This window comes from Pyrus communis, chromosome 1, assembly GCF_963583255.1.
Source record: "Pyrus communis chromosome 1, drPyrComm1.1, whole genome shotgun sequence".
NCBI lineage: Eukaryota > Viridiplantae > Streptophyta > Magnoliopsida > Rosales > Rosaceae > Pyrus > Pyrus communis.
Genome location: NC_084803.1, coordinates 34,103,286 through 34,127,748, shown reverse-complemented (window position 1 = coordinate 34,127,748; position 24,463 = coordinate 34,103,286). Strand labels below are relative to the sequence as shown.

At 38.2% G+C, this 24,463-nt stretch overlaps 2 protein-coding genes and 1 pseudogene across 2 annotated transcripts; all 3 read right to left on the bottom strand.

The window, feature by feature from the left end:
- Positions 1 to 281: 281 nt before the first annotated feature.
- Positions 282 to 2,669, bottom strand: LOC137748813 (ubiquitin-fold modifier 1). The gene is made up of 4 exons (XM_068489005.1): positions 2,533 to 2,669; positions 2,313 to 2,410; positions 1,243 to 1,275; positions 282 to 579 (listed from the first exon to the last, which is right to left on the bottom strand). The coding sequence occupies exons 1-4, from the start codon at positions 2,598 to 2,600 to the stop codon at positions 482 to 484; spliced, it is 297 nt and encodes a 98-aa protein (XP_068345106.1). The 5' UTR covers positions 2,601 to 2,669; the 3' UTR covers positions 282 to 481.
- Positions 2,670 to 8,475: 5,806 nt separating this feature from the next.
- LOC137710754 (pathogenesis-related thaumatin-like protein 3.5) lies at positions 8,476 to 10,754 on the bottom strand. The gene is made up of 3 exons (XM_068449879.1): positions 10,121 to 10,754; positions 9,041 to 9,704; positions 8,476 to 8,757 (listed from the first exon to the last, which is right to left on the bottom strand). The coding sequence occupies exons 1-3, from the start codon at positions 10,179 to 10,181 to the stop codon at positions 8,625 to 8,627; spliced, it is 858 nt and encodes a 285-aa protein (XP_068305980.1). The 5' UTR covers positions 10,182 to 10,754; the 3' UTR covers positions 8,476 to 8,624.
- Positions 10,755 to 14,224: 3,470 nt separating this feature from the next.
- LOC137730646 (pathogenesis-related thaumatin-like protein 3.5) lies at positions 14,225 to 15,804 on the bottom strand (annotated as a pseudogene).
- Between the last annotated feature and the right edge of the window lie 8,659 nt (positions 15,805 to 24,463).

The following is a 24,463-nucleotide window of genomic DNA, read 5'->3' as shown; positions in this document are numbered from 1 at the left end:
AAAGAAGCACACGCTTTAGTCAAATTGGCTGGAGATCTAAACCACATTGGGCCCGTGCTAGCTTGTTTGGCCCTACAAACAATAATCAACCCAGACCACAAACACATCCCAAGCCCAGCCAAACCGAGCAAGCACGTACATGGTGGCTTTGGTACATACCAAGTAGCTCTTAATCTAGTGATAATTCTTTAATAAAAAAAGGTATGAAATAGTCCCGAGCAATTCGCAGGATCACCAAAGACTGAGGGGATAAAAAGAATGCAGGACAGAAGCATCGCCAATGGAGAAGAACTGTAAAATTATTCTTTCAAAATAATTCAAAAGCATCTATTACGGTCACCTGTTATCTGGTTTACTCGGAGATTTTATACGGTCAACAAAACTGCTGCTGATCAAATGAAGTTAGAAAATCCTCCCAACTTAATAGTAAGGTACATATCATAAAAAGAAAAGATCGACATCAAGTAGTAGACCAATCTCTTCAGTTTGATTGTAACGCTGCGTCCATTGTTCCAAAAGCCCCAACCCTATCTCGAGGAATCAGGCGTAGTTCAGAACCATGCTTGAGGAATACATTCCCTGCAAAAGCCAGACAACGTTTGTGTGAAACCCAGGGTCTAATCCATGCTAACAATAATGATGATTCCAATAGCATAATTCCACCAATAACAGCTTGCTATCTGTGTTTGTTTTTATATATACACGTACACATGAAACTTAAACAGTTCTGGTAGAGAAAATTCTCAACTTCATATTGATAACCTGCCCTCTTTGGTTTAGCTATAAACTTCAGCTTAGGATGATAGATTTTAGGTTCTAGAAATGCTGTGCGAATGCGTCTGATTCCATATGTGAACAATGATATAGAAGCAACAGCCCCATTTAGATGCAACGGGCTCCCTGCCCCGTCTCTCTCTCTCTTCATCTCTGATCACGACGAGAGATGCAATGAGAATGAGAGGGTAACTAGCAACAGCATTCATGCCAGCATTTCGACCATTCCATTTTTTTATTAAAAGCAAAGTACGCTTTCTATTACTCGTAAGGTCTGGAGTGGTTAAACATAAAATACATTCATGTTGAACTAATGTCATATTAAATACTCATTCTACGGAGTAAATCTATACAGTGCGTCTAAATTGTTGATTAGGATACAAATTATACAACAGCTAAAAAAAAAAAATAATAATTATAATAATAATGAGAACAGAAAAGAGCAAAAAAGGTAAAGCACTGGCATACCTGCACTTTGCTGAGGATTGATTCCAACACCATCTGCACAAAAGTGAGGAGAAATAAACAACAAAATTTCAACACCAAAGGCATTGATATCCTGACAATTAAGAGGTCTTGCAAAGCACGCTGTATAAGTATAAAATCTACGCTGTCTTCCAAGATATTGTATCATCTTTCATTTCTGAATATTCTTCCTTATGATATTGACGTACATTTACTTTTGTTAAATATCAATTTCTTCTAATTTTTGTTTTGATCTCTTAGGATATGGGAATCATATAGTAATTAAGCTAACAAAACAAAGCTTGTTGTCCTCAAAGGGAAAAGGACCGAGATACCGTTAGTGGTGGCAATGAAGTCACGCATTTCAAATTGTGCACACTGATTCTCCATAAAAATGTAGGGGATTTCAATTACAGCTCAGCTGAAGAAGTGAAAAATTATGCACTGTTCAAACATACTTGAGAAATTTTAATGTGCACTCATGTTAAGTCCCCTTACGTGAATTTAATCACATAAGACATGACAATGGATATTTTCTAATATCAAATTCTAGAATGCCAGCAGCAGTTCAAATTCCCTATTTTTCTTACCTCGGCTCTATCCATTCCCTAAATTCAAAACTCGATCTTTATTCGAGTTCACAGCACTTATGCTCTACCTGAATTATAAATCTGAGCAGTCAATTTTATTTTAACAAACGATATTATTTATACTAATAGAGAAGGGATGGGTTAGCCTCACAATGAGCTATCAATAATTTGATTCAAATTTGCCTTTGACAAGAATCAAAGCTAAGACCTCTCGCTTACAAAAGTCCGAGCTGTCAATTAAAAAGCCACAAGATCTAATCTTCATGAGCGTATTGCAATCTCATACTTTTGGATTAGAAAATATGGGATGCCCAATTCCCAGAAACCAAAAACCCTAATTCGATACCGTTCAATGCCCTAAACCCCACAAACAATCAATCGAAATTTCCAATCATACATAAATCATCAATTCGGAAGGTCACAAACTGTACGAGACAAAAAAGAAATCAACATCAACATGCAAAAGCCCAGAAATCAAATTACCGTTCGTGATGATGGCGCTGGTTTGGGGAGGCACTTTGAATTCCTCGGCCGCGAATTTCAGCACGGCGGTGAAAGGGGCTGCTTCCGGAACGCTAAACCTGAAAGGGAAAAAAAAAAGAAAAAAGAAAAATCCCAAAAATTTGATTTGAGTTATAAAAAATTATGAAAAATCGGAGGAGGAATTGGAACAGAAATTGAGGTGGGTTTATAAGATACGAACACTTTGAAGGGGAGCTTTGGATCGGAGGTTAGAGTGACTTTGAAGGAGACCTTTCCACCACCCGCCATTTTTATTTAATTATTTTTGTATTGGAGAGAGAGGTCCTTCCTTTATATGTGTTTCGTATTTCTTAGTAACAAAACAGTCAAAATTCGGACATGAAAAGAATTTTAGTAACCAAAACTTAACGTGAAAATACGACAATATTCTTTTTAATTAAAATAATTACAAAACTATGTTCATGTTTGTCGAGTTTACAGACCAGCAACTTCCTCATCTTCATCAATTGTTTGTTCCAACGGAGTCACGTCTTCGTCATCCGGGTTATTCGATAACCCTCCGGCACGAAGTGTTTATATCCCAAAATTAAGTTGTTACTTATGCCCTTCGAATACTTCCTTGACTCCTGCAAGGCTGCAACCATATCTTCTGTGAGAGTCCTGAGTTCTGGAGACAAGAACAAGAAAATCAATCCAACGACGGATATAACAACACCCAATCCATCACAATGTTACGACACAAATAATTTATATAATTTGAGATCGGAAATTTAAAGTTACCCTTGAGCCTTGAAAGTGAAATCTTCTAGGAGCTCAAGAAATATATCATGTTTTCCATTATTGTCACGAATCGTGTCCTTCACCTTTTTGAGAACAAAAGAGCAACGTCGGTTGTTAATTTATAGGAACCACTGCCTCCTTCGCCGGGTAATCGGGATCGCCCATTGCTTGACCTCAAATGTAAGAAATATTTACAATTTGAATCAATATCATTGGAAAAAAAAATGTCTGAAGCTAAAATTGATGGACGATATTTTTAACAAGATTTCATAAAGCTCTAGAATTAAACTTTCAATAGTCATCCACCAAACGTAAAGTGTACAGACTTTCTCGAGAGAATATGCAGAATTTGCAACAGATATCTACGGGAAATTGGTTAGGGTTTTGATCGCTTTCCATGGGGATTGATGCTGTGGTGTTTTAGGATTTGGTGTAGTTATTTGAAAAAAAACAAAATTAATACGGGAGCAATATCGACTGTTTTACGGGAAAGAGTCGGAAAGACTGCACAAAGAATGGTTGGACAAGATATAATTTTGTAATTATATTAGTTAAAAAGGGTATTGTAGTATTTCCATTTCAAGTTTTGGTTAGAATTACGAAAAGTTATAAAGGTTGATAAGATTCAATTCATGGTCCAAAATTTGGCTATTTTTCTAAAATTCCCCAAGTAAATGGTGTAAGGAGAACACTTTGGCTAATTCTATTTTGAGTAGGTTTTTCTATTTATTCTTTTCTTACCATTTTACACGAGTGCATATATTTCGTTTGATATTTTATTATAATATTTCTTTATATTTATATTTTTGAAGCATCATGATATTATAGGGACATGTGCAAAATTGGTTGATTGGACGTTTAACGTCGAACTACTTATATCTGTTGGAGTGGTTTTTGGGCAGTCGTGGTGGTTCCAACCTGTACATACCAAAGACAAGCAAGGACAGTTAGGTCGCGCGCCGAGGGTGGTGGTTCCCAGTGTAGGCACTCTGATGGCCAAGTCAGATTGGGTGTATGTATGGGTAGAAGAAGTGTTTTAGGGCTTAGAGTGGCTAACCCTTAACGAGGAGTCGGTTCACCTATTTATAGGCCTTGAAAAGCAAGTACGAGCTGGCTGTCACTTCCCTGAGCCATTAGAGGAAATGGGGGTCGGTGGCAGAGCATGTCTTTTTAGACATGTTGTCTGTCAGAGCAGAGCTGCCTGTTCTTTGTACGGCATGAGCAGTCTTGCTTGCGATACCAATCAGCTTGTCCTGACGTCTCCGATGATTGAGAGGAAGCGTTGCCTAGATTAGACAAGAGTTGTTCAACCTCTGAGTGGACGCAGTTACCATGGGCTATGTCATGGAATGCCTACTCTGTTCGGAGTAGTCTCACCCAGCATCGGAGTGAGCCCCTTAACTAATCCTCGTAAGTGTTTTCAGAGGGGTCGTTAAACAAGCCCATATACACATTTCTTGGAGTGGAATTTGGGCCTTTATTTATGTCAAAGTCATGTAAAGGACTTTAGTCCTGTTTCAGATGACTTGCGTTTGCTAACGATAGCGTTGTTCGAGAAATTTTACGCACGAAGTGGGACGTACTATTAAGAGTGAGGGCGGTCCAGTGAAGCCTTGCCCCCATGTCTTTAGTTTCTTTTCGCTCTGATGTTTGAGGTGGTCATTGAAAAGTTCAAGCGAGAAAATGAAGACGTTAATGCTTGACGCCTCCACACAAGACAACTCCGACACTTAAGGTACGGTAGCGCCTAGGGTGTATCAGACGCCTTGTTTCCCCTCTATCGATTATTGCATGACGTGACGTGCTGAAAATTAAAAAGGGGGCCATGCATGTCGTTTGCGGCTGTTGATTTGTTGAGCGGGCGGCCACGTGTCTCGTCATACCTTTCCGCGAACCGTCGTGCGCCCCCGTGGAAGGGCCATCAAGATGGGTATTTAAGCCATACCCATTATTTTTCCCTTCTAAATTTCAGCTTTCAAAATTCAAACCCTTATTCCCCCTAAGCATTCTGGGTTCCTTGAAATTCTTTGTTCAAAACTTTCGATGTTTTGCCTCTATTTCTCATGGCCGTCATAGATTCTTGCACACTTGCGTTGGCCTGTGCTGCATTGGACCCGGAGGCTGCTGTCGTCTGAGATCTGAAATTCATTCCTCCCATGCCTGCACCTACCAATAATGATGATGACTTAATGCGCTTCAATGATGCCAAACAGGATATGCTTGGGGATTGTCATATGGAGTTGGAGAGAAGAGGAACCAGTATTCACGCTTATTTGCCGAAATCTTTGGATCCTACTTGACCCAACATCCGTACTCGCCCGTAGTACTTGAGTCTAGGGTTCAAGTTTCCATTGTCTGGCTTTCTGAAGGAGGTACTAGTATTCTATCGTCTACGATGAGACAACTAGAGAAACTGGTTAACGTGAACCTACCCCACAAATAACGCACGTTGCCCCAAAAATGGCATGTTCAATGAAAATGAATAAATTATTGAAATATAATTATTTGTTCTTCAACTTTAATTTTAATTTCATATTGGTTCTTACTTGAATACGGCCAAGCAAATAATCTAAAATAAAAGACGGCCCTTTGAAACAGGAGGTCTTCGTTTTCTGGATATTGCGGCGATAAGCAAAGCAAAAAAAGCTACGGTGTCTTTATAACATAAAAACATAGAAAACTTCATACCAGCTCTGAACCCCTTCTTGATAATAATTGAGTTGCCCCTAATAAATCGTAAACCCAAGACTATATGGGACAACTCCCTTCATTCTTCCCACAGATAAACTATAGCAATAAAAAAAAACTTAGTTAGAATAATATTGCAAATTCTGGAAGAAGTCATAATTATGTGGCAAACAAACGAAGTCCCAGTCAATGAATTCTTGAACATATCAGTTTAGAAGTAAATGTCGAAATTTTGACAAGAAAATATTTTCTGAACTGTTTTTTTTGAAAAGTGCGACTCTTGTTTTCTGAACTCACTTTTACTCATTAATGGAAGGTTCATCAAGCTCTTTTCCAAAGCACTTTCAACTCTTGGTGCTCATGTTACTAAGGTTTTATTTTAGCTTGAACATGGCTTGTCCTTCAAAGGCGGACAGTGAATGGATGTGGAGAGGCAAACTTACCTAATATGTGGGAACATCCGGAGTGGCAACTGCTGTAGAGTTGGCATCTCGAGCTGCTTGTTTCTCTATAGAATTAAGAAGTAAATGTTTAGTTTATAGTTCAAGTTCATACCTTCTTATGTCAAAAGAAATGAAGCTTGAAACCCCTCGTTAAAAGTAAACAGAGTGTTATGTAAGAAAATGATGCAGCTTTTTACCTCCCAATGCTTTAAGTTTTATGCATTTTTCATTTGAAAGAAATCCCAAATTACAGATAGTATTTTTAATAGATTGTGCTCGTTTTATGTTCGGTCAGGCCAACCAGTTGTATATCTATAAGTATATGTTTAAAGAAACAAAAATCTGAAAACCAATATGGATTTCATATTAACCATTTACACCAATTCTCCAACCCGTTGATTTGTCTTCTTTTGTTAGTAACTTTGTGCTTATTTTATATTTGAGTCGGGACAACCCATTGTACATTGATAATCTTGAAAGAAACTAAAATCATAAAACCAATATTCTTTTCATACAAACCATTTACTCCAATTCTCTAAGCAGATTCAGTCCTACTCACCCACTACCGGATAAATAAACTACACAAGACTAAGTTATGGATTAATGTTGGTTTATATCGTGTCATTGTGCATCTATAATAGATAGGGGTCAACATTTTCCATTTGAAAAAAAAAACCTAAATAGAGATGGTACTTATAACAAATCGTATTCGTTTTATGTTTGGGTCGGGCCAATCCATTGTCTATCTATAAGTACATATGAGTATAATATATTGACGAGAAGAAAACAAATTTAAATACTTCATTAACTAAAAATTAAAATGAGTTTAATTACACTTAGCAGGTAGTTTGGAATAATATCTACGATACCACGGGATAAAGAATGTCAAGACCGGACCAACTGTGATGAGACAACTGGAGAAACTGGCCGGCGGGAACCAACCCTGCAAATACAGCAAGTTGCCCCGAAAATGGCATGTTCAATGAAAACTAATTAATTGTTGAAATATAATTATTTGTTCTTCAATTTTAATTTTAATTTCATATGGGTACTTACTCGAATACGGCCTAGCAGATAATTCAAAATGAAAGATGGCCTTTTGAAACAGGAGGTGTTTGTTTGCTGGAGAGTGCGGCTATAAGCAGAGCAAAGAAAGCTACAGTGTCTTTATAACATAAAAACACAGTGAGCTTCATATCAGCTTTGAACCCATTCTTGATAATAATTGAGTTGCCCCCCGATAAACACTTGGATCATAAACCCAAGAATGTATGGGACAACTACTTTCATTCTTTTAAAAGCGTGTCTGAAAAAAAGCTGGGCTGTATTATATCTTTGGTAAGCCAAAAAAATCTTGTTTTTTCACAATTAAGGCCCTTTCTTTCTGCTCGCCGCCTCCTCCAAGCTGCCGCTTGCTATCTCATGAGACCGAAATCCTTTGCTTAGATGACTGGCGAGACAGAGTGCATATAGAAGCGGGTATGGCTGCTGATTGGGAAAGATAGATCGAGATGCGTGCACCCATGGTAAATTGAGATGGGCACGCCAATGTGGTGGCTGCGAGTTGTGGAAGTGGGTTAGGGCCATTAGGCGAGGGTAGGAGCTGGGCTGGGTGGTGGTTGGGTTGTCTGGTCACGATGGCAGTTTGGATGGGTTGTCCGGCAGTTCGGATGGATAGTCTGGTCGTGGTGGTTGTTTGGATGGGTGGTCTGGTCGTGGAGGGGGTTTGAATGGGTGGGGGGTGGGTCTGCTAGGAATTAAAATTAATTTTAATTTTAATTTTATGTTTTAGGTTTTTTTACTTCAGATTTTATGTTTTTTAATATATTTCCAAATTTATATTAGTTTACTGAAAAATAAAATTAAAATCAATGTCCTTTTTGGTTATTCATGATGAGCCCACCAACTCTGGTAGGATCCAAATTCGGACCCTACGAAAGCAAGCTAGTTCCAGGGTTCGCGGGGATTCTCTTGTAATTGAGCCTCCACCTTTACCCGGAACCCTTCTGTCTTAGTTATTACAAATTTACAAAAAAATTTACCGAACACTTTAACATTATTTTTCTATTCACAACACTTTTACAAAGTATATTTTACCAAAATATTTTTTTTGCAAAAACGTAACAATACCAAACTAGACCTAATAACTCAACCTTATATCTTGTTTATTAAGAAGTTGAAGATGAGAGAGTGGAGACAAGCAAAGGTTGTGTAAAGCAACTGCATTCAAATATATTCTCTTTGAAAAGAAAAGAATAAAATGAACAACTTCACTTGTACAACCAACCAGCATGGTGCATGGACAATTCTCTGAAAAAAGTCATCTTTTGAAGTGCTGCTTCTAAGTTCAGAAGGGATGTGAAATACACCTCTAAACTTGGAGAGGATAAAAACTATTTTTTCAAAAATTAATCCATAAATTAATCATCATTAACAATCCAACAGCCCACCATCTAAATGACTTTAAACCTACTGATCCAGACACATTAGGACACGGAATCTTGTGGTGGCGATATGTGCACATCGGTCGCTTCCTGCATAAAAATAAAAGTGAATAACTTACACCACAAGGGGAAAAAAATCAGATACAAAATGCTAAAACATTGATCAATTTTTATTTTGCAAAGCGCGCAGCATCAAGAGCGCACATATATTTGGCAAGAAAACATTACCGAAGATACAAATATACGAACAAGAATCAAATTTCAATGTTCAAAATCTTTTCTTATTTCGACCCTCGATTATATAATCACTGCATCCAAATCCCAAAGAGAGATTTAAAACAGTTTTTGTGCATGTAATTAGCTGATGACAAACCTGGTTGAGCAGAAAGCGACGACGTAATCTGTGCCCGAGCAAGTAAAGATACTGGTCGGATCATCATAAGCATAACTGTAGGCAGTAGGGCATGCTTCTTTGAACTTCTTGGAATAATATGTGGGTTTACACACCGCAGCATTGCCATAACGCCCTCGGCAGCAGTACTCATCTGTGTTGAACACGTCACACGCGCTTCTGCATCCAATATTCTTCCCATTTGCCTTGATAGCTAGCTCTTTCGGGCAATTCGGTCTCAGGTCCGTGTCACAACCAGATACACTGCAATTTCCCGTACCATTTAGAGGTGTCACAACCAACGGCAAGTTGAACCCATCAACAAGGCTCACATCATAAAAGTCTTGCTTGGCCAATGTGAATTCGGCGAGTGTTGCTGGGGGCTTTGCTGAGGCTCCACACTGGAGGGCGTTGCCACAGGACCCGGTCTGGCACGAACCATTGCCATTTTTGTCAAAGTTGCAGCCTGTTCGACCCCATATCCTGCCAGACCAGCTAAGTGGGGCAGTGAACAGGATTGACTGGCCTGGTTTTAGCACAAAACCACCAGCAGTGAAGTTGTCCGCAGGAATCACTGCAGGCCAGACTGTCTCTTTGCAATTGTTTACAATGGTGAAAGTTCTAGCAGATTCGGATAACTTTGGTCCTGCAAACATCCAAGAAACCAATTGCTCTAAAATTTGACATGAAATATTGGTGCACAAATTAACTAAAAGGGTTGTTAATTTTTTCCATCCTTTATGTACTCTAAGGATGTGACAGATTAATATTCTGAATTTCGATCATATTAATTTGAGCATGTTTACAAAAGGACCAATACTGCATTCTAGTCAATGCTATTATCCACACAAACTGTGAAATAAACATAAACCAGAAAAATTGATATGATCAAGAAATAGGATAATGCTAAGGAGACCACATTTAAACCAAATTTACAAACCAAATGATGTGTCACCGATAGGTAATAAGCACGTCAATCAACACTAAAGTAAAATCCAATCATCAACATCTTACAAAATTTGGTTTAGAAATTTGGTCTCCCTAGCATTACCTAGGTAATACCTGAAAGAAACATAACAACTGGTAAAAGTGGTAACATCAACAGATTGAAATGTTTTTCCATTTTTCTTACTTCCTCTGCCTATCAATCGATCTTTCGTTCTTTCTAACTTGAGGTTGATGAAACTACATGAAGAATTGTGCTAAGAAAGTTTGACAATATGCACATATAAAGGAAGAGGGTGGAGAAGAATACGTGTGGAGAAAGCACTAGTAAACCAAAGCAGTAGTAATGCATGGATTCTTTTTGGCAATGTTAGCAAATCTGATTCCTTCCCTAATCCTTTCCTGCAAGTTTATTAAGGTTCCCTACCACCGTTTCCACTTTTTCCCACATCAAAGCTTAATAAAAATCCCCGTTTGCAGAAACTATCCACTCCTTTTTTCTTTTTAATTATTACCAGGGTAACTAGCAACAGCTGTCATGCCATAATTTCGACCATTCCATCTTTTAATACGCTTTCTGTTACTCATAAGGCCTGGAGTGTTTAAACATAAAATACATCCATGTTGAACTAATGTTATGAAGACTAATTCTACAGAGAGAAGGTTGGTAGGGTAAATCTATATAGTGCGTCTAAATTGCAGATTAGGAATTTAGGATACAAAATTATACAATAGCAAAAACATAAATGGAGAACAGAAAAGAGAAATAAAGGTAACGCATTGGCAGACCTGCACTTTGCTGAGGATTGATTCCAACACCATCTGCACAAAAGTGAGAAGAAATAAACAACAAAATTTCAACACCCAAGGCATTAATATCCTGAAAATTAAGAGGTCTTGCAGAGCCCACTGTATAAGTATAAAATCTACACTGTCTTCCAAGATACTGTATCATCTTTCCTTTCTTAATATTCTTCCCTATGATATTGACATACATTTACTTTTGTTAAATATCAATTTCTTCTAATTTCTGTTTTGATCTCTTAGGATATGGGAATCATATAGTAATTAAGCTAACAAAACAAAGCGTGTTGTCCTCAAAGGGAAAAGGACTGAGATACCGTTACGTGGTGGCAATGAAGTCACGCATTTCAAATTGTGCACATTGATTCTCCATAAAAATGTAGGGGATTTCAAGTACATCTCAGCTGAAGCAGAGAAAAATTATGAACTGTTCAAACATTCTATAGAAATTCTAAAGTGCACTTATGTGAAGTCGCTCTATCCATTCCCTAAATTCAAAATTCGATCTTTATTCGAGTTTATACCACTTATGCTCTAGATGAATTATAAATTCGAGTTGTCAATTAAAAAGACCACAAGATATAATCTTCATAAGCGTATTGCAATCTCATACTTAGGAATATGAAATATGGGATGCCCAATTACCAAAAACCAAAAACCCTAATTCGATTCCGATCAATGCCCTAAACCCCACAAACAATCAATCGAAATTTGCGATCACACATAAATCATCAATTCGGATAGTCACAGACTTCACGAGACAACCGAAATGTACAGCAGCATGCAAAAGCCCAGAAATCGAATTACCGTTGGTGATGGTACCGCTGGTTTGGGGAGACACTTTGAATTCCTCGGCAACGAATTTCAGCACGGCGGTGAAAGGGGCTACTTCCGGAACGCTTAACGTTAAAGGAAAAAAAAAGTTCCCAATAATTTGATTGAATTTATAAAAAATTAAGAAAAAGCGGAAGAGGCATTGGACTAGGTTTGTACGATACGAACACTTTCGAGGGGAACTTTCCACCTCCCGCCATTTTATTTTTTGTGTTCGAGAGAGAGGTCCTTCGTTTATAATTGTTTCGTTCCTGTTATGGATATTCTTTAATTGTAAAATAAATGTAACTATTACTTTACCATTTTATTTTTTATTTTTAAGATTGTATTTATTCGGAGGATAAGTTAAATTTTATTTTATTTTATTATAAATAAAAACATTGCATGGGAAGAAATACTGTCACATTCCGGCTCGGGAGGGACCTCTTTCCGGACCCGCTCTACCATCGTAACATGATATTGTCCGCTTTGGACCCCGACCACGTCTTCACGGTTTTGTTTCTGGGAACTCACACGAGAGAACTTCCCAGTGAGTCACCTATCATGGGAATGCTACACGAGAACTTCCCAGTGGATCACCCATCATGGGAATGCTCCCGCGCGCTACTTTCTTAACTTCGGAGTTCCGATGGAACCCAAAGCCAGTGAGCTCCCAAAAGATCTCGTGCTAGGTAGAGATAGAAATATACATATAAGAATCACTCTCCTAGATGATGTGAGATGTCACAAATACAACACAAGAATTCTTAAACATTCTACAACCTCTTTGCTATTTTTTTATTGTGCACCTCTCTCTTTTTCTCAGTTAATTATAAGACACAATAATTTCGTATTTCTAACGCAAACAGACACCATGCTTTATGATTCTTTTTTGGCAGGTAAACGGTGTAAGGAAAACACTTTGGCTAAATCCATTTTGAGTAGGTATATGTATCTACCCGCTACTTACAATTTTACACATGTATACATACTTCGCTTGATATTTTTTTATGAATTTTTCTTTATATTTATATTTATATTTTTGAAGCATGGACATCTTGATATTATCGGGACATATGCAAAATAGGGATTGATTCGACATTCAACATTGAACTACTTATATTTGTTGGAGGTAATATTGTCACTTGATGAATTAAAAACAAAATTTTGTTGTTAGATTGAGCATCGAGATGTATATACCATATTGTATTTTTGAGTTATTATGGACGAAACATGAAATGTGCTATGATAAAATTGAGGTTTAAGCTTAAATCCTTATGCTTTTGTATAGTGATAATAAAATAAGCGATTTCTATTGTTCACAATCTAATTCAACATGGTCAAACTAAACACATTGAAGTGGTATGAGACTTTGGGTTTGAGTTTATTAGACGGAAATTTGAATCCAATCGTCAGGATCAAAATATGTGGGTTGCTCGGGATGCAATTCTGATCCATATTGATAGATCGCGAGTTGCCGTCTCATTTTTATTTATTTTTTATTCTTCTCTGTCTGCTTTGGTCACAGTTTTTGGGGTGAATAATGCGGAACTGAAGTCTTGTTTTAGACGAAACTTCTTCGGCGTTTTGAAAGATCCAAACTTATGACCCACCTTTTATTTTACAACCAACTGGATAATAATATTAAATTCATGGGATTGGAACTTGGGTTCAGAGAGTATGGACAAACTCAGGTCTTTTATGACTCATTCTTTTTAATTAATCAACAACTGTCATCCATGAGATTTCTACATAGGACCACCTTTGAAGCGTTGTCAAGAATAAGTTGATTTTATTTATTTGAAAGATTTAGTACTAGTTTGGGAGTGCTTAATTTTCTTCAAAAGAAGGTCTAAAAAAACTGGGCTGTATTATATGTTTGTAAACAAAAACATTCTACTTTTTTCACAATTAAGGCCATTCAAAGCCAAGGAGAATCCTCTCCGGATCCTATTTGTAAGGATTCTAGGAATCCTCAAATCGTATCCGTTCATCTTACATCGTCCATCCAATTTTTGACATGTATTGTTTATGTTTAATTTTAAATAAAAATATTTAAATAATTTCTGACCATATGATTTACGATGAATGAACACAATTTGAGAATTCCTGAGATCCTCGTAAAGAGGATCGGAGATTCTTTCAAAGGCAAGCAGAAGCAGCACGGGTGAAAAGTGACTCTTTAATGAATTTTTAATGGTGATCCTACCCTTTCTTTCTGTGCATCGTGCCCTTTCTTTCTCCTCGCCGTCTCCTCCAAGCTTGAGCTTGCTATCTCATTAGATCGAAATCCTTTGCTGGGATGACAAGGCAAAATTATCAGTGAGAGAGAAGAGTCTACTTCTCCCATTTGTGAGAGTGCACATAGATACATCGAAATAGGTTTATGAAAATGAAAGTGAAAATTTAAAGAACAAAAATTGAAACGGGTATGGTTGTAGGTTAGGAAAGATAGATCGAGATGGGTAGTTAGGAAGGAACAAACACTTAAACTGATTTATTTCAACGCTGATCATACTTACAATTTAAAAAAAAAATACAACAATACCAAACTAACTCAACCTTCTATCTTGATAATAAGAAGTTGATGATGAGAGAGTGGATACATACAAAGTTTGTGTAAAGCAACTATATTCAAGTATATTCTCTCTCTTTGAAAAGAAAAGAATAAAATGAACAACTTCATCCTTTACAACCAACCAGCATGGACAATTCTCTGAAAAAAAGACGTTCTTTTAAAGTGCTGCTTCTAATTTCAAAGGGGAAGTAAAACACACCTCTAAACTTAGAGAGGAATAAAAAAGCTTATTTTTTAAAAATTAATCCATAAATTAGTCATCATTAACAATCCAATCATCACAGCCCACCATCTCAATGACTTTAAACCTACTGATCCAGATCCATTACCACACACAAGCTTGTGGTGGTGATATGTGCACGCCTGTTGCTTCCTGCATACATATAATCAACAATAAAGTGGATAACTGACACCACAAGGAAAAAAATCGGATAGAAAATGCTAAAACATTGATCAATTTTTATTTGCCAAGAACGCACCATCAAGAGCGGACATATATTTGGCAAGAGAATCAAATTTCAATGTTCAAAATCTTTTCTTATTTGGACCCTGGATTTTAGAATCACTGTATCCAAATTCCAAAGAGAGATCTAAAACAGTTTTTAGTGCATGTAATTAGCTGATGACAAACCTCGTTGAGCAGAAAGCAACGACATAATCTGTGCCTGAGCAAGCAAAGATACTGCTCGGAGCATCATAAGCATAGCTGTAGGCAGTAGGGCATGCTTCTTTGAACTTCTTGGAATAATATGTGGGTTTACACACAGCAGCATTGCCATAACGCCCTCTGCAGCAGTACTCATCTGTGTCGAACACATCACACGCACTTCTGCATCCAACTTTCTTCCCATTTGCTTTGACAGCTAACTCATTCGGGCAATTTGGTCTTAGGTCCCCGTCACAACCAGATACACTGCAGTTTCCCGTACCATTTAGAGGTATCACAACCAATGGCAAGTTGAATCCGTCACAAGGATCACATCATAAAAGTCTACCGCGGCCAATGTGAATTCGGTGAGCATTGCTGGGGGCTTTCCTGAGGCTACACACTGGAGGGTGCTGCCACAGGACCCAGTCTCACACGAGCCATTGCCATTTTTGTCAAAGTTGCAGCATGTTCGACCCCATATCCTGCCAGACCAGCTAACCCGGGCAGTGAACACCATTGACTGGCCCGGTTTTAGCACAAAACCACCACCATTGAAGTTGTCCCCAGGAGTCACTGCAGGCCAGACTGTCTCCTTGCAATTGTTTATAATGGTGAAAGTTCTAGCAGACTCGGATAACTTTGCTCCTGCAAACATCCAAGAAACCAATTGCTCTAAAATTTGACATGAAACAAATTAACTAAAAGGGTAGTTAATTTTTTCCACAGTTCAATTTACTCCAAGGACGTGACAGATTAATATTTCAAATTTCGATCATATTGTAGGATTCGAGCTTGTTTACAAAAGAACTGATGCTAAATTCTAATCACTGTCATTATCCATACAAATTGTGAAAGAAACATAAACCAGAAAAATTGACAAGGTCTAGAAATAATACCTGAAAGAACCATAAAAACAGATAAAAGCGGTAAAATTAACATATTGAAGCGTTTTGTCATTTTTCTTACTTCCTCTGCCTATCTTTCAATCTTTCGTTCTTTCTAACTTTACGTAGATGAAATTACATGAATGCATTGAGCTAAGAAAGTTTGACAATATGCAATATAAAGGATGAGGGTGGAGAAGATTACGTGTGGAGAAAGCAGTAGTAGACCAAAGCAGTAGCAATTCATGGGATGCTTTTTGGCAATGCTAGTTAATCTGATTCCTTCCCCACTCCTTTCCTGCAAGTTTATTAAGGTTCCCTACAACCGTTTCTACTTTTTCCCACATCAAAGCTTAATCCATCTAAAAAATCCACGCTTGCAGAAACTATCCACTCCTTTTTCCTTTTTAATCATTTGGTCTTCGACATTTTTATCTAATCCGAAGTATGAAGACGGATGATTGGAACTTGGGTGTAGACTGTAGAGTGAGTAACATATTGTTTTAGTCAACTTAGCTACGGTTGGGTCTGCCAAACTATAAACTCGACTTCAAATGAAAGGCACCATTTTTTGTTAAAGTTTCATAGACGGGTAGCGGCCTACCACTGATCTCATTGATACTATTCTCACTTACCACTGCGCAATAACTAGGTGTGTGATTTTATGCAAAAAGTCTCGATATAATCAAAAGTAGAATCATTTAATATAAGTTGTAATTTGTTTGTGAGATGACTTTTTAATTTATTTAACATTTTTTCAAAATATTTAACTTCCAAGCTCAGTAAACTGTTGACATAATAAGTTAATTAGATTCGAAATGTACATTAGTGGACAAAAGCTTCCCTATAGAAAAATCGCTTAATAACTTAAATACAGACCTAGTACCTACTGTTGTTTGATATGGGAAAACTGAGGTCCAAAATTAGGCATATTTTGGCAAAGAAAAAGAACAATAAAAGCAAAATATGAGAAAACCCCATGAAGCAATACCTCAGTTGGAGTTGAATTATCGGCTTGAATCGGCGGGTAGTGATTTTACATGGGCTGGGAGGGTAGTGTACTATAGAACCCAATTGGAACAATCTCCTGGCCCAGTTTGTTGCATAATGTTCAATCTTATGCAGTGGCAGATGCATTAAGGAATTCAGGTGGTTACGAGATCATTCGGGGCCCGGATAAGTGGCTATGAGGATCTGTGAGGACCATCCAAGCTTGGCTATGTAGTGAAGGAGTAGAGTGTAGTGGCGGACCAGCAGTTGCAGTTTCTACAAATGATTGATTAAAGAGAAAGAAGACTATTATGTTTTTTAAAGACAACCAAAACACGTAGTTTTCAGTCAAGCCATGTGAAGGGGATCCTTTTTAATTTAAAAAATATGGAGAGTCTATTCTCTTTCCTCATACCTGAGATCTCCACCCAATTCCATTTTGCATTCACTTTCTCCAAATGGGTAATTCCCAATTCTAATTCCCTTTTTCCTAACTCACCCAATCGATCCCCGGGCCACTAATAGCTGCTCCACGCCTCCACATGTCTCCTCTCCACAACCACTAACACCTAGTTCACTTCTCTCCAATCTCCACCACCACTTAATCCCCTAATTTTTGAATTTAAGTAAGTTTCTATTTTAGTCTAAATTCATCATATAGGATGTTGACATTGATGTGTATTAGATGGAAAATTTATATTAAGATTAGTTTATAGCTATTGGTAATCTGTTTCGATTTTTTGATATTGTTTGGATCATTGATAGGAGCATATTTATGCTACTTAGTTATGTTGTTTCCTTGCATTTAGTTAGCTAATTGCTACTTATTATAGTGTTTTAAGCTATTTTCATGTGTTTGTAGGTCCTAATGACAAAGTTGGCAAGAAAAGGCAATTTTGAGCCTTTTAGAGCAGTTTTGGGAATGGAATGGATAGCTTGCATATGGAGCATGGTGGATGGACGAATTTTGAGTCAAAAGAGGCTAGGAACATGCAACAAATCTGGAGAAACAAGTTTAAGACAAAGAAGATAAGGAAAGAGCAAGAAACATGGAACATTATCCAAACAACCTTACCTTATCCTTCTCCTACATTGGTGTTGCACCCTTTAGCCCTTGTTCTTCTAGAAATCTGCCATAATTCCCTTTCTAAAGGACCCTATCTGTTCCTAAATACATGCCGCACCCCTTATCCCTTCTAGAAGTCCTAATTTCTGCCACAAAACACATTGTTTCTAGAACCCCTACAAAGGTGGCGCCTCTCCCTCTTCTAGAAGCCCTAAAATCTGCAATCCTTTTCTCCTAGGATTGTGCAATCCTATATGTCTATTATTCTTAAAGTTGCATATGCAACGGTTGAAGTGGGGTCGACTCTACTCGGCTATTCTCTTTAAACATGCACCAATGAAGATATTTTGATACCAAAATGTAGCTACATATTATTAACGCTCAAAACTTGCAGGTTGACAAATTAAAATAATAAATTCTTAGCGGGCTTGGGATAGTGACTAAAATGAAATGAACTCAAAGACTTAAGTGGTTCACCCTTTAAAACTAAGCTACAACAACTGTGTTGCTTGGATTGTATTATTTCAAGACTACAAATAGAGCTTGACTAATTACATGAACTCTCTGTTTTCTCAATCGTCTGACTCCATTACAAGAGGATCCTATACCTTTATATAGGTCTTCCCAGAATGCTTGGGTTCCGCTAATATGACATTTAATGCGCCACTTATGTAGACAAGCATACTAACACATTTTCACCTATCGACTGGGTATTTGATGGTGAAGTGATAGGTTCTTAGTCTAGTTAGCACACCTTTTCAGAGTGATGCGCATTGAGCGGCTTGCTCGACCTTGGTTATCCATCATTGCTTCTCCGAGTAGCAACCCGGCCACCTTTATATCTCATCCCAGGCCTTTACTTATGGTCATGAGTCTCCACGTGGACTGATTGACATCTAAGTAAACCTGCTCATAAAACCTTGCGCTAGAAAGTTGTTAGGCTATTTACGTGCCTCTGGCAGTCAGAAAGTACTTTATACAACCTAGTCAGCTGAGCTTGTAAGCAGTTGGCTTTAGTGCTTGAGAGTATCTTCCTCTAAACCCCTTGGACCTTGGGGTTCTTGATCATCCTTGAGCTTTGGCTTTACTTTGGGCTTTTTCTATCTTTTTTCCAGGCCTGCACCATTTGTGGGCAGTGAAGTGCCTAACGTTAACAAGTCCCCTAACTTCTTGGTCAATGATTTCTTCTTGGGCATGGAGTTGTACAGTTGTTATGTACCCCAAATGTGCTCTATTAGGAAAAGTGTCTCAAGTGTTCTTGACCTATCGTTCTATCAGTCGCTTGACTATGTCACTTATGTGCCTCATCCAGAGCAACTTCAAAAGACATTTGGGTGCTCGATGCACATGTCAATGACATACTAGGTGAGTAATCGAGGCGTCTATTTATTGAAGACTTAGCAAATAGGCGTGGCCTTGTGCACCATGATGTTTCTTGACGACTTTCAGTTCTCAGAAAGAAGTAAATGGTTTGTCACGTGTCACAATCTCATCACCCAGGTGCTCCATCATCAATGGCTGAGATCATACACTTGGGTCTATATAACCTCCCCCGTCACAACTTCTTCCCATTACTTCACATTCTCTACTGAGACTTTGTTAGTTTTCCTTAGCGATTCATTCAGTGGCTGGAAAATTGCTTCCTTAAGACTTTACCCCCTCATTATCTCTTCTTCAAGTAAATTTCCTCTTCCTATGTTTGTTGTATTTTGTGGATCATTGAAAACATGTTCCTATAATTGCTTATTTTCGTAGTAGAATAAAAATTCCCAATTATCGCCGTCACACGCACACGTCGAAGAGACTAACTTTGATACCCTTAGTGAACAGGATAGAGTAGACTTCCCTGACATAAGTAGATTAAGTAGCCTGGGATATCTCACTTGAATGAGCGCTCACTTACCCAAGCGCTTGCACCTTAATTTATAGTGACTTACCTTTATTTCTTTGAGATCCCTGGGCTACTAGTTGATATCGAACACACATGCAATGTTGACCGCTTCAAGGCCGAAAAGTTATGGCCTAGAGGCCTACGACTACAACCAATCAGTTGTAGTGGCACATCTAGTTCTAACGACTCTATTGATTTTATTGATACCCTTGACGAACCTCTAGTCAAATTAGTTACCAACTATTTCTGCTAACCACAAACCCAACCTTTACTTGTGGACTTTGATACACTCCGACTGAAGTCGAGGTGTGCTGGCCAACACTTGAAGGTGACGTAACCATAAAGGAAGGTGAGGCATAAAAATATGGATAAATTTAAATTTAAACCAGAATTTATTTAAGCAAATAAAATGTGTGCGCAGTAGTGGGAAGAACCCATACAACACAAATGTTCAGAGCATAGATGACGTAGGTAGTGCAGTCGAAACTAGTTAAGTACTTAATACACAATAGGAACAGCTCCTACATTTAATTATAGATATGTCAGAACCGTCAGAGATTCCTCGTATGCCACAGAGAGTTCAGCTATCTAAGACCTGGAGGGGCGAAAAATAGAAGGGTGAGTGGGCAAAAACAAAGGTTTATAAAACACATTTATTTTATGAACATACTAACCCCTCACTGTAAAACATGTATAGTTTCCAGAAATATGCCAATCACAATATCTCAATAGTAGCATAATAAAATCAAATGCTCATCGTTCTATGCTACCACACAAGTCGAAGTCGCCTAATGCAACCTATATGACAAGATTGGGTGTAGTCATAATATAGGCTCTAGTGCTACAATCACGTGAAGACTGGCTCTATTCGCGATCACATATGAGTCATAGTTGCTTATTATAACCTGTACAACAAGATGTTGGAGTTGCTTATTGCAACCTGTACGATATGACTGGCACCTACTGGGATCCAAGGTGAGCGTGCAGTGCGGATGTGAACATAACATGAGAAACTGGCCTTGACCCTGGGCGAGCACTAACACCGGGTGCAACAATGATGAGCAGACTACATAAATATAAGCATACCATAACAATTCAATAATTCTAGCCAACATAATAAACTTACTTGTGCATCCCATAGTATTATTTTAACATTTCACAACAGTACAACATTTCTTATAACATTATTTAATCATGGCATAATAGGCATGAAACAATTCAAAAGCATATGTGGAAACTATAAAACTTTATATATCATATATATAAAAACAAATGCCCACTCACTGATACGTAGTCAGATTATAAGCTCCTTGCCTTGCTTGACCTCGTATATGTGAAATAACTAAAATAATTAATTAATTAACACATACACAAAGAGGCTAGGAAAAACCCCATAATTTGCTCAAACAGAGGGTTTAAATATACGAAAATGTTCAACTCGACGTCAAAGACCTATACACGTTAAGCACACACCAGCCGGAGGCCGGATGCGCCCTCACGCGCCTCTTAGCCCACGGCCACACGTGTGCCCACGTGCAGGTCAAAAACTGACAGACCTAGGGAATATTCCGTTAGACTTGACGAAATATTCCTTTACATGGTAACGGAACCTAACGGCGTTACTTAATGGTGTCAGGATATTGCGTCAACTTTGATAAAATATTCTCCTTCTTCTCCGGTGACTTCTACCGTCCGCCGCCATCTGGTTTCGCTGAAAACTGGAAAAAGTCGCCGGTTTCTGGAAATTTTTTCAAAACTTCATAACTTGCCCATTTCTCAACCACTATCAACGCACTCTATATGGAATTGAAGCTCTTGAGGAGTAGATCAAGATCGTACCTTTCAAAAGTCCAAAAGGTGGACGGAAGTGGCCTGAAAAAGCCTCAAAAGGTTCATACTTATTTTATTTGCCTCGAAACCATGTGTTTCCACGTCAACTCGACTTCAAACTTAGACTATTGACTTAAGGGAGTTGTGTGGAGCCTTCTAAACTTCCCAAAAGCTTGTAACTCGACCGGGAACAAGTCGGGGAAAACTCGTCGTCGGAGCTTCCGAGTTGGGTGTTCAAAACTCAACCATTTCACGATCGGTTTGTATAGTTGGGTTCGTAAGGATGAGATGAGTGTGATGGATGAAATTTTAGGCTCGATCCGTGGAGTTTGGTGGTTGTTTTTAGTGGCTGTAGAGAAGAGAGAGTCTTAGGATATTGAGAGAAGGAGAAGAAGAGAGAGAGAAGAAGAGTTCTGATTGGCTTCCAAGAAGAAAAATCTGATTGGGTGCAATAGTGTGAGAAAGTAATTGATTGGCGGTGAGGAAAAAGGGCATGGGTCCAATTTTTAAAAGAAGAAGGGGATAAGATTTTCAGATTTTGTACAGTAAGTCGTATATCAAAAATCTATCTCCTTTATCAATAACAGTGTCTCCCAAACTGATAAATTAACACATGTGTGTACCAAATTTTCCCATTGTTAATGTACTTTAACTGTGTGTAACTTTTTCATTACAACATCAATTTGGGTCTAACTCACGCTCAAGTATTCGTAACAATGAGTACTATTTAATTACGATAACGAGAAAAATAATTTAAGAGTCAAATAACTACGTCCACGTCAGGTTCCACTTTTTCCAAAAAGGACATAAACATCAATTTACACACTTAGGGAGAAAGTTACATGAAAAATTAGGGACGGGTCGTCATAATCTACCCTTTTTAAGAAAATTTCATCCCTGAAATTTCAACACTACTAAAGATCATAGTTAAAGAATAGACGTGGGTAAAGATCTCGCATACGCTCATTTGTCTCCCAGGTAGCTTCCTCAATAGAGTGGTTTTTCCATAAGATTTTCACCATACGAACGGTTTTATTTTTGAGAACTTTGTCTTTCCAGTTAAGAATCGTCACTGGAACCTCATCATAAGTCAAATCTAGATGAATTTCTAATAGTGAGGAGGAATCACATGTGACGGATCAGAAACGTATCTCCTTAGCATGGACACGTGGAACACATTATGTACTCTTGACAACTCTGGAGGTAGATTAAGTCGGTAAGCAACTTCACCAACTCGCTCAATGATCTGATATGGTCTGATGTAACAAGGGCTTAGCTTTCATTTCTTCTCAAAATGTACAACGCCTCTCCAGGGTGACAACTTAAAGAATACCCAATCTCCAACCTTATATACTCTGTCGGTCGAATGTCTGTCAGTTATACTCTTTTGTCGATCATGGGCTACCTTTAGGTTACCCTTTATCACTTGGATGTTCTGTGTTGTCTCATCTATGATTTCAGGGCCCACCAAAACTCTTTTGCCGACTTCGGACCAACACAGCGAGGTACAACATGGTTTCCCATAAAGCGCCTCAAATGGTGACACACCAATACTGGAGTGAAAGCTGTTGTTCTAGGCGAATTCTATCAAAGGTAAGGGCTTATGCCACGTGTCTCTGAACAGTAGAACTTAAGATCTCAGCATGTCTTCCAACATTTGAATAGTTCTCTCTGACTGCCTATTGGTCTGAGGGTGATAAGCGGTGCCGTAGAGGAACTTTGAACCTAAAGCTCTTTGAAAAGCTACCCAGAATTTTGAAGTCAATCTGGGGTCCCGATCATAATAATACTAACTAAAACACCATGATACTTGACAATTTCAGAGATGAAAAGTTTGGCTAACCGACTCAAAGAGTAGTTTTCACGAACGGGTAGAAAATGCGCTGACTTGGTAAGCCGATCTACAATCACCCAGATATCGTCATAGCCATTACGTGTACAAGGTAGCTTGTACACAAAATCCATTATGATAACTTCCCATTTCCACTAGGGTATGGGAAGTGGTTGCAGCAACCCGAATGGTTTCTTTCTTTCTACTTTGACCTGTTGACAAATCGGACAATTACTCACGTACTCCGTAATTTCTCTCTTCATTCCTGGCTAGTAGTAGAAAGGTCGGATAGTATGGTACATTTTAGTACTTCCAAGATGCATCGCATAAGCTAAAATATGCGCTTCATCAAGTATTTCTTTCTTCAGTTAACATCGCTTACTTTAACTCCTGGGATTCGGAGTCATTCATCTGAGCCTCAAGAACACGATCCAATAAAATGGGTCTAACTTGAAAGTTGGCAAGCAGAGCTCTCTAGTGATCCACTCCCAAAGTGGTTTCAGTAGATCTTAGGTCGGTGAGAAGAAGAACACGACATGCATAAAGAGCATTGATCGATCGTGAGATTTCTTGCTAAGAGCATATGCTACAGTATTCACACGACTAGGGTGATATTCAATAGTGCAGTTATAATTGCTGATCAATTCCATCCATCTATGTTGCTGGAGATTAAGTTCCTTTTGAGTAAAGATATAATCGAGGCTTTTATGGTCAATGAAGGTTCGACACGTTTCCCCATAAAGATAGTGCGGCCAAATTTTCAAAGCAAAAACAATAGCTGCCAATTCGAGATCATGAGTAGGGTAATTCATTTCATGGGACTTTAATTGTTGTGAAGTATATGTAATCACCTTTCCATGCTGCATTAGCACATAATCCAAACCATTCAGAAAGGCGTCATTATAGATATCGAAATTCCCACTGTCATTGGGAAGTTTCAAAACAGGTGCATGAGTGAGACAGTACTTCAACTGTTAAAAACTCTATTCCCATTCATCACTCCACTCAAAATTAACTCCTTTCCTGGTCAACCTTGTCAGAGGCAGGGTTATGGCTGAGAAGTTTTTCACAAAGAGTCGATAGTAGCCCGCAAGACCAAGAAAACTCCGAACTTCAATAACCGT